Source organism: Pangasianodon hypophthalmus, chromosome 18 (assembly GCF_027358585.1).
Source record: "Pangasianodon hypophthalmus isolate fPanHyp1 chromosome 18, fPanHyp1.pri, whole genome shotgun sequence".
Lineage (NCBI taxonomy): Eukaryota > Metazoa > Chordata > Actinopteri > Siluriformes > Pangasiidae > Pangasianodon > Pangasianodon hypophthalmus.
Genome location: NC_069727.1, coordinates 2,932,200 through 2,942,686, shown reverse-complemented (window position 1 = coordinate 2,942,686; position 10,487 = coordinate 2,932,200). Strand labels below are relative to the sequence as shown.

Genomic DNA, 10,487 nt, shown 5'->3' with positions numbered 1-10,487 from the left:
CTACATTTTTTTTAAATCAAATTTTTAATAAAAATGGAATGTAGTTCATTCTTTACTAAATAAATTCAATTTCCCTGCTTTAGTCTGAATTTGTATATGAATATCATTTTTAATCAAATTAAACTCTGATATACAAAATTCAAACGCTAATTTTGGCAGAACAAGAATTTTCAAATTTATTTTCTTAAAATTAATTGAAATTTGATAAATTACACTTTTTTAAAAAATAAATATTTAAATAACCTGAGAGCTTTGGGATAGCAAACAAGCACGAGTTTGATGGTTGGTTATTTTTTCAACCAATCAGAAGTCTTCTCCATTGTGAACTTAATTAAATGAATCTAAAAATAAATTTGCGCCACCAAAAATCAGACTTTTTTTTTTTTTTTTTTTTTTTTTTAAACCGTTAGATTATTTAAGAATTGATTTGAGTCCTAAAGCTGTATGTACCAATTCAGTTTTAAAGCTTAATAACATAATAGCAATAAGATGCTTAGATCCTGTTAGCAGAAACGGTTCCATCTCGCACCCTTAAGTGTTCTTCGTCTGAGGGGAACCTCCTCAAGGTTTCGTGTAGAACCCTGTGAGCTTCAGAAGAGGTTCTGAGTAGAACTCTTAAGCATCCGAGGAACCTTTGAGGAAACCTCAAAGTGTAGAAGTGTGAGTGTGAAATTCCAAAAATAAAGCCTGAATGTTATTAAGTGCAATCCGAGTGCTTAGAGGCACGGATGTTGAGCAGGTGAAGCTGTGAGCAGGTGCGAGCTCCGTCTTCACCTCGCCGCTCTGACGTCACTGAAGGACACGCAGGATTTAGCGTGAGCTCCGTGTGACGCTGAAACTCGCCGACTGTCTGAAGTCTCTCTGCGTCTGACAGGTGAGTATTTAATCAACTCTACAGTCGTTTACATACATCTGAGTACCTTTATTTCGTTTAAGCTTTAATTCAGGAGCAGGTATTTTGACTGATCTGGGTTCAGAGAGCAAAATATATTGTGACATTACTGCAAATTTAAACATTATTTATAGATTCTTATTCATTTCTATTGTTTTTTTATTTTCTAACTGAACCGTGTGATTGTTTATGGTTTTACAGTAAATCGTTGGTGCAGGTGAAAATGTACCCATCAGGACTGAAGTGTTTATCCCGGGTCAAGCTTTTCCACTCGCCGCTAATCTCCTTACAGCAGCGTGGAGATGAACAGAGACGCCGCACGCTGACCGCAGCCTCCTACCACGGTAACGTATTTACAGACACGACGATCACTAGCACATTAAACAGTGTTTATATTAATCCCCCATTCGGTGCATTTATAATGTCGAGTATATGCGAGTAGGTTTGTGAGCACACGTAAAGGCCACGTCTGTTATCACTGTTGAATGCTGGATTCTGATTGGTCAGAAGAAGGTGTTGATTCATTTGCTAGAACAGCTACTCTGACCGTAGCGCAGGTTTATATTAAAGCGCTCCTTGTAATACGTGACGGTTTCTATAGTAACAGCTCGTTCACAGGGACTTGGACAGTGGACACGCTGCTGTTAAATAATAAACAGATTTTAAAAATGTGTGTAATTGTTAATATGATGAAGTTTGATGAAAAAGTAAGGAGATGTTTATTTGACATTTATAGAAGGAGTCTCTGGTGTCGTGACCAGAAGGTGTAGTAAGTTTTCCGAGTAAAGTTTTCTGACACGTTCAGGATAGAGAAGATGACGCTTTTTGCGGTTTCTCGGTAACATGACAAGCTGCGAGAGAGAAAAAAACAGAGGCTGGAGAGGTAGCGACTGTTCGTCGCTGCTGTAACGTAAGCGAGAAACAGGAACTAACTTGTCTCACGGTGTTAAATGGATGAAAAGTATGACATGATGTTGTTTAATGAATAAAAAAATGTCATAGTTGGCAAATTGCTGTGGTATAAAAGGAATAAAACACTGGGTGGTAACCAGAGCTGCGCTTTATTACACCAACCCCTTGCTGATTATTTTCCTGTAAAAGCACAAGAGTGTTTTATTCCTCTTACACCACGGCAGTTTGCAGATCTGTGAGCAGCTCTAATTTGAATGGGCTACACTGTAAAAAAAAAAAAAAAAAAAAAAAAAAAAGGAAGATTATTGTCAAATGTACAATAATCTGAAATACAGGGTTCATGAATTTATTTGAAAACTCTAAATATGGCGTAAATATTAAATTACTGTTAAAATTGTTAACCTTTATGGAATAGATTCTATACTATGTGGAAGTTCACAGAGCTTTAATAAAACCTATTTTTGTGCCACTTCCCCTGTTTTTGGAGTTTTTAGTTGCAGAAATCATTATAAATAACATGTTTATTGCAATTTATTGCTTGTGTCCTGTTATAAATATTATAAATAACATGTTTATTGCTTTGTGTGCTGTTATAAATATTATAAATAACATGTTTATTGCTTTGTGTCCTGTTATAAATGTTATAAATAACATGTTTATTGCTTTGTGTGCTGTTATAAATGTTAGAAATAACATGTTTATTGCTTTGTGTGGTGTTATAAATGTTAGAAATAACATGTTTATTGCTTTGTGTTCTGTTATAAATGTTAGAAATAACATGTTTATTGCTTTGTGTCCTGTTATAAATGTTAGAAATAACATGTTTATTGCTTTGTGTTCTGTTATAAATGTTATAAATAACATGTTTATTGCTTTGTGTGGTGTTATAAATGTTATAAATAACATGTTTATTGCTTTGTGTCCTGTTATAAATGTTAGAAATAACATGTTTATTGCTTTGTGTGCTGTTATAAATGTTAGAAATAACATGTTTATTGCTTTGTGTCCTGTTATAAATGTTATAAATAACATGTTTATTGCTTTGTGTTCTGTTATAAATATTATAAATAACATGTTTATTGCTTTGTGTGCTGTTATAAATGTTAGAAATAACATGTTTATTGCTTTGTGTGGTGTTATAAATGTTAGAAATAACATGTTTATTGCTTTGTGTTCTGTTATAAATGTTAGAAATAACATGTTTATTGCTTTGTGTCCTGTTATAAATGTTAGAAATAACATGTTTATTGCTTTGTGTTCTGTTATAAATGTTATAAACATGTTTATTGCTTTGTGTGGTGTTATAAATGTTAGAAATAACATGTTTATTGCTTTGTGTCCTGTTATAAATGTTAGAAATAACATGTTTATTGCTTTGTGTTCTGTTATAAATGTTAGAAATAACATGTTTATTGCTTTGTGTTCTGTTATAAATGTTATAAACATGTTTATTGCTTTGTGTGGTGTTATAAATGTTATAAATAACATGTTTATTGCTTTGTGTGGTGTTATAAATGTTAGAAATAACATGTTTATTGCTTTGTGTCCTGTTATAAATGTTAGAAATAACATGTTTATTGCTTTGTGTTCTGTTATAAATGTTAGAAATAACATGTTTATTGCTTTGTGTCCTGTTATAAATGTTAGAAATAACATGTTTATTGCTTTGTGTGCTGTTATAAATGTTAGAAATAACATGTTTATTGCTTTGTGTGGTGTTATAAATGTTAGAAATAACATGTTTATTGCTTTGTGTTCTGTTATAAATGTTAGAAATAACATGTTTATTGCTTTGTGTCCTGTTATAAATGTTAGAAATAACATGTTTATTGCTTTGTGTGCTGTTATAAATGTTAGAAATAACATGTTTATTGCTTTGTGTGCTGTTATAAATGTTAGAAATAACATGTTTATTGCTTTGTGTGCTGTTATAAATGTTAGAAATAACATGTTTATTGCTTTGTGTCCTGTTATAAATGTTAGAAATAACATGTTTATTGCTTTGTGTGCTGTTATAAATGTTAGAAATAACATGTTTATTGCTTTGTGTGGTGTTATAAATGTTAGAAATAACATGTTTATTGCTTTGTGTTCTGTTATAAATGTTAGAAATAACATGTTTATTGCTTTGTGTGCTGTTATAAATGTTAGAAATAACATGTTTATTGCTTTGTGTGCTGTTATAAATGTTATAAATAACATGTTTATTGCTTTGTGTGCTGTTATAAATGTTATAAATAACATGTTTATTGCTTTGTGTCCTGTTATAAATGTTATAAACAACATGTTTATTGCTTTGTGTGCTGTTATAAATGTTATAAATAACATGTTTATTGCTTTGTGTGCTGTTATAAATGTTATAAATAACATGTTTATTGCTTTGTGTTCTGTTATAAATGTTATAAATAACATGTTTATTGCTTTGTGTGGTGTTATAAATGTTAGAAATAACATGTTTATTGCTTTGTGTGCTGTTATAAATGTTAGAAATAACATGTTTATTGCTTTGTGTGCTGTTATAAATGTTAGAAATAACATGTTTATTGCTTTGTGTTCTGTTATAAATGTTAGAAATAACATGTTTATTGCTTTGTGTGCTGTTATAAATGTTATAAATAACATGTTTATTGCTTTGTGTGGTGTTATAAATGTTAGAAATAACATGTTTATTGCTTTGTGTCCTGTTATAAATGTTAGAAATAACATGTTTATTGCTTTGTGTCCTGTTATAAATGTTAGAAGTAACATGTTTATTGCTTTGTGTTCTGTTATAAATGTTATAAACAACATGTTTATTGCTTTGTGTGCTGTTATAAATGTTATAAATAACATGTTTATTGCTTTGTGTGCTGTTATAAATGTTATAAATAACATGTTTATTGCTTTGTGTCCTGTTATAAATGTTAGAAATAACATGTTTATTGCTTTGTGTTCTGTTATAAATGTTAGAAATAACATGTTTATTGCTTTGTGTTCTGTTATAAATGTTATAAATAACATGTTTATTGCTTTGTGTGGTGTTATAAATGTTAGAAATAACATGTTTATTGCTTTGTGTCCTGTTATAAATGTTAGAAATAACATGTTTATTGCTTTGTGTTCTGTTATAAATGTTATAAATAACATGTTTATTGCTTTGTGTGGTGTTATAAATGTTAGAAATAACATGTTTATTGCTTTGTGTCCTGTTATAAATGTTAGAAATAACATGTTTATTGCTTTGTGTCCTGTTATAAATGTTAGAAGTAACATGTTTATTGCTTTGTGTCCTGTTATAAATGTTAGAAGTAACATGTTTATTGCTTTGTGTGCTGTTATAAATGTTATAAACAACATGTTTATTGCTTTGTGTGCTGTTATAAATGTTAGAAATAACATGTTTATTGCTTTGTGTGCTGTTATAAATGTTAGAAATAACATGTTTATTGCTTTGTGTCCTGTTATAAATGTTATAAATAACATGTTTATTGCTTTGTGTCCTGTTATAAATGTTATAAATAACATGTTTATTGCTTTGTGTGGTGTTATAAATGTTAGAAATAACATGTTTATTGCTTTGTGTGGTGTTATAAATGTTAGAAATAACATGTTTATTGCTTTGTGTCCTGTTATAAATGTTAGAAATAACATGTTTATTGCTTTGTGTGCTGTTATAAATGTTATAAACAACATGTTTATTGCTTTGTGTCCTGTTATAAATGTTAGAAATAACATGTTTATTGCTTTGTGTGCTGTTATAAATGTTATAAATAACATGTTTATTGCTTTGTGTGCTGTTATAAATGTTAGAAATAACATGTTTATTGCTTTGTGTGGTGTTATAAATGTTAGAAATAACATGTTTATTGCTTTGTGTCCTGTTATAAATGTTAGAAGTAACATGTTTATTGCTTTGTGTCCTGTTATAAATGTTAGAAATAACATGTTTATTGCTTTGTGTGCTGTTATAAATGTTAGAAATAACATGTTTATTGCTTTGTGTCCTGTTATAAATGTTAGAAATAACATGTTTATTGCTTTGTGTGCTGTTATAAATGTTATAAACAACATGTTTATTGCTTTGTGTTCTGTTCCTTGTTTCCTTTGTAAGAGGCTGATGTGAGCTGTGAGTACGGCTCGTATAAATACTACGCCCTGTGCGGATTCGGAGGCGTCCTGAGCTGTGGGCTCACACACACCGCCGTCGTGCCTCTCGACCTGGTCAAATGTCGCATCCAGGTTCGTATCTACACTGTGATCCAAAACATCTGCAAACTCGTACGGAGCTCCAGAATGCGTTATGCATCGTGTGTTTCAGGTAAACCCGGGTAAATACAAGTCCATCTTTAACGGCTTCTCCGTAACCGTGAGGGAGGACGGGCTCCGGGGTCTGGCTCGAGGATGGGCTCCTACGTTTATTGGCTACTCCATGCAGGGGCTCTGCAAGTTCGGCTTCTACGAGCTCTTCAAAGCGCTCTATAATGACATGCTAGGAGAGGCGAGTGTGATACGCAGCTGCAGTCTCGCTGACACCGAATCATGTATCGTTGTGTCGTCAGTGATGTTTGACCAGCTTGTTTCCGTCTGGAACCACAGGAGAACGCTTACCTCTGGAGAACGTCTGTGTACTTGGCCGCTTCTGCCAGCGCTGAGTTCTTTGCTGATGTTGCTCTGGCCCCCATGGAGGCGTGTAAAGTGCGGATCCAGACGCAGCCAGGTTACGCCAGAACCCTGAGAGAGTGCGCCCCGAAGATGCATGCAGAAGAGGGGCTGTGGGCGTGAGTACAACACACTCAGTATAAGAACCACAGTACAAGAACCACAGTACAACACGCGCAGTACAACACATGAAGTATAACAGAGAGAAACTGGGACACATTTCCTACTCTGAGTTAGCGTGAGAGTATCAGAGAACCTTAACGATAAGGTTAGCTAACAGATCGGAGTAACAGTAAGGTTAGCTAACAGATCAGAGTAACAGTAAGGTTAGCTAACAGATCGGAGTAACAGTAAGGTTAGCTAACAGATCAGAGTGACAGTAAGGTTAGCTAACAGATCGGAGTAACAGTAAGGTTAGCTAACAGATCAGAGTGACAGTAAGGTTAGCTAACAGATCAGAGTGACAGTAATGTTAGCTAACAGATCAGAGTAACAGTAAGGTTAGCTAACAGATCGGAGTGACAGTAAGGTTAGCTAACAGATCAGAGTGACAGTAAGGTTAGCTAACAGATCGGAGTGACAGTAAGGTTAGCTAACAGATCAGAGTGACAGTAAGGTTAGCTAACAGATCAGAGTAACAGTAAGGTTAGCTAACAGATCAGAGTGACAGTAATGTTAGCTAACAGATCAGAGTGACAGTAATGTTAGCTAACAGATCAGAGTGACAGTAATGTTAGCTAACAGATCAGAGTAACAGTAATGTTAGCTAACAGATCAGAGTGACAGTAATGTTAGCTAACAGATCAGAGTAACAGTAATGTTAGCTAACAGATCGGAGTAACAGTAAGGTTAGCTAACAGATCAGAGTGACAGTAAGGTTAGCTAACAGATCGGAGTAACAGTAAGGTTAGCTAACAGATCAGAGTGACAGTAAGGTTAGCTAACAGATCAGAGTGACAGTAATGTTAGCTAACAGATCAGAGTAACAGTAAGGTTAGCTAACAGATCAGAGTAACAGTAAGGTTAGCTAACAGATCAGAGTGACAGTAAGGTTAGCTAACAGATCGGAGTAACAGTAAGGTTAGCTAACAGATCAGAGTGACAGTAAGGTTAGCTAACAGATCAGAGTGACAGTAATGTTAGCTAACAGATCAGAGTAACAGTAAGGTTAGCTAACAGATCAGAGTAACAGTAAGGTTAGCTAACAGATCAGAGTGACAGTAAGGTTAGCTAACAGATCGGAGTGACAGTAAGGTTAGCTAACAGATCAGAGTGACAGTAAGGTTAGCTAACAGATCAGAGTAACAGTAAGGTTAGCTAACAGATCAGAGTGACAGTAATGTTAGCTAACAGATCAGAGTGACAGTAATGTTAGCTAACAGATCAGAGTGACAGTAATGTTAGCTAACAGATCAGAGTAACAGTAATGTTAGCTAACAGATCAGAGTGACAGTAATGTTAGCTAACAGATCAGAGTAACAGTAATGTTAGCTAACAGATCGGAGTGACAGTAAGGTTAGCTAACAGATCAGAGGGACAGTAATGTTAGCTAACAGATCGGAGTGACAGTAATGTTAGCTAACAGATCAGAGTAACAGTAATGTTAGCTAACAGATCGGAGTGACAGTAAGGTTAGCTAACAGATCAGAGGGACAGTAAGGTTAGCTAACAGATCGGAGTAACAGTAAGGTTAGCTAACAGATCAGAGTGACAGTAAGGTTAGCTAACAGATCAGAGTGACAGTAAGGTTAGCTAACAGATCAGAGTAACAGTAATGTTAGCTAACAGATCAGAGTGACAGTAATGTTAGCTAACAGATCAGAGTAACAGTAATGTTAGCTAACAGATCGGAGTGACAGTAAGGTTAGCTAACAGATCAGAGGGACAGTAAGGTTAGCTAACAGATCGGAGTAACAGTAAGGTTAGCTAACAGATCAGAGTAACAGTAAGGTTAGCTAACAGATCAGAGTAACAGTAAGGTTAGCTAACAGATCAGAGTGACAGTAAGGTTAGCTAACAGATCAGAGTGACAGTAAGGTTAGCTAACAGATCGGAGTAACAGTAAGGTTAGCTAACAGATCGGAGTGACAGTAAGGTTAGCTAACAGATCAGAGTGACAGTAATGTTAGCTAACAGATCAGAGTAACAGTAAGGTTAGCTAACAGATCAGAGTAACAGTAAGGTTAGCTAACAGATCAGAGTGACAGTAAGGTTAGCTAACAGATCGGAGTGACAGTAAGGTTAGCTAACAGATCAGAGTGACAGTAAGGTTAGCTAACAGATCAGAGTAACAGTAAGGTTAGCTAACAGATCAGAGTGACAGTAATGTTAGCTAACAGATCAGAGTGACAGTAATGTTAGCTAACAGATCAGAGTAACAGTAATGTTAGCTAACAGATCAGAGTGACAGTAATGTTAGCTAACAGATCAGAGTAACAGTAATGTTAGCTAACAGATCGGAGTGACAGTAAGGTTAGCTAACAGATCAGAGGGACAGTAATGTTAGCTAACAGATCGGAGTGACAGTAAGGTTAGCTAACAGATCAGAGGGACAGTAATGTTAGCTAACAGATCGGAGTGACAGTAAGGTTAGCTAACAGATCAGAGTGACAGTAAGGTTAGCTAACAGATCGGAGTGACAGTAAGGTTAGCTAACAGATCAGAGTGACAGTAAGGTTAGCTAACAGATCAGAGAGACAGTAATGTTAGCTAACAGATCAGAGGGACAGTAATGTTAGCTAACAGATCGGAGTAACAGTAAGGTTAGCTAACAGATCAGAGTAACAGTAAGGTTAGCTAACAGATCAGAGTGACAGTAAGGTTAGCTAACAGATCGGAGTGACAGTAAGGTTAGCTAACAGATCGGAGTAACAGTAAGGTTAGCTAACAGATCGGAGTAACAGTAAGGTTAGCTAACAGATCGGAGTGACAGTAAGGTTAGCTAACAGATCGGAGTAACAGTAAGGTTAGCTAACAGATCGGAGTAACAGTAAGGTTAGCTAACAGATCAGAGTAACAGTAAGGTTAGCTAACAGATCGGAGTGACAGTAAGGTTAGCTAACAGATCAGAGGGACAGTAAAGTTAGCTAACAGATCAGAGTAACAGTAAAGTTAGCTAACAGATCGGAGTAACAGTAAGGTTAGCTAACAGATCGGAGTAACAGTAAGGTTAGCTAACAGATCGGAGTAACAGTAAGGTTAGCTAACAGATCGGAGTAACAGTAAGGTTAGCTAACAGATCGGAGTAACAGTAAGGTTAGCTAACAGATCGGAGTAACAGTAAGGTTAGCTAACAGATCAGAGGGACAGCAAGGTTAGCTAACAGATCAGAGTGACAGTAAGGTTAGCTAACGGATCGGAGTAACAGTAAGGTTAGCTAACAGATCGGAGTAACAGTAAGGTTAGCTAACAGATCGGAGTAACAGTAAGGTTAGCTAACAGATCAGAGTGACAGTAAGGTTAGCTAACAGATCGGAGTGACAGTAAGGTTAGCTAACAGATCGGAGTGACAGTAAGGTTAGCTAACAGATCGGAGTGACAGTAAGGTTAGCTAACAGATCGGAGTGACAGTAAGGTTAGCTAACAGATCAGAGTAACAGTAAGGTTAGCTAACAGATCAGAGTGACAGTAATGTTAGCTAACAGATCAGAGTGACAGTAAGGTTAGCTAACAGATCAGAGTGACAGTAATGTTAGCTAACAGATCAGAGTAACAGTAATGTTAGCTAACAGATCAGAGTGACAGTAAGGTTAGCTAACAGATCAGAGTGACAGTAATGTTAGCTAACAGATCGGAGTAACAGTAATGTTAGCTAACAGATCGGAGTAACAGTAAGGTTAGCTAACAGATCAGAGTGACAGTAAGGTTAGCTAACAGATCAGAGGGACAGTAAGGTTAGCTAACAGATCGGAGTGACAGTAATGTTAGCTAACAGATCAGAGTAACAGTAAGGTTAGCTAACAGATCAGAGGGACAGTAATGTTAGCTAACAGATCGGAGTAACAGTAAGGTTAGCTAACAGATCGGAGTGACAGTAAGGTTAGCT

General features: G+C 35.3%; 1 protein-coding gene across 2 annotated transcripts in view; it reads left to right on the top strand.

Moving 5' to 3' along the window:
• The first annotated feature begins 18 nt into the window (after positions 1 to 18).
• slc25a3a (solute carrier family 25 member 3a) overlaps positions 19 to 10,487 on the top strand; it is a 31,140-nt gene continuing 20,671 nt past the window's right edge. Inside the window, exons 1-5 of one of the 2 annotated variants that reach the window (XM_034313265.2) lie at positions 19 to 874; positions 1,094 to 1,236; positions 5,895 to 6,022; positions 6,102 to 6,281; positions 6,380 to 6,561. In XM_034313265.2, coding sequence (XP_034169156.1) covers positions 1,116 to 1,236; positions 5,895 to 6,022; positions 6,102 to 6,281; positions 6,380 to 6,561 — 611 coding nt within the window. In that variant the 5' untranslated portion in view covers positions 19 to 874; positions 1,094 to 1,115. Of the gene's footprint in view, positions 1,237 to 5,894; positions 6,023 to 6,101; positions 6,282 to 6,379; positions 6,562 to 10,487 lie in introns of both variants that reach the window. The other variant, XM_053241883.1, reaches the window with a different exon arrangement.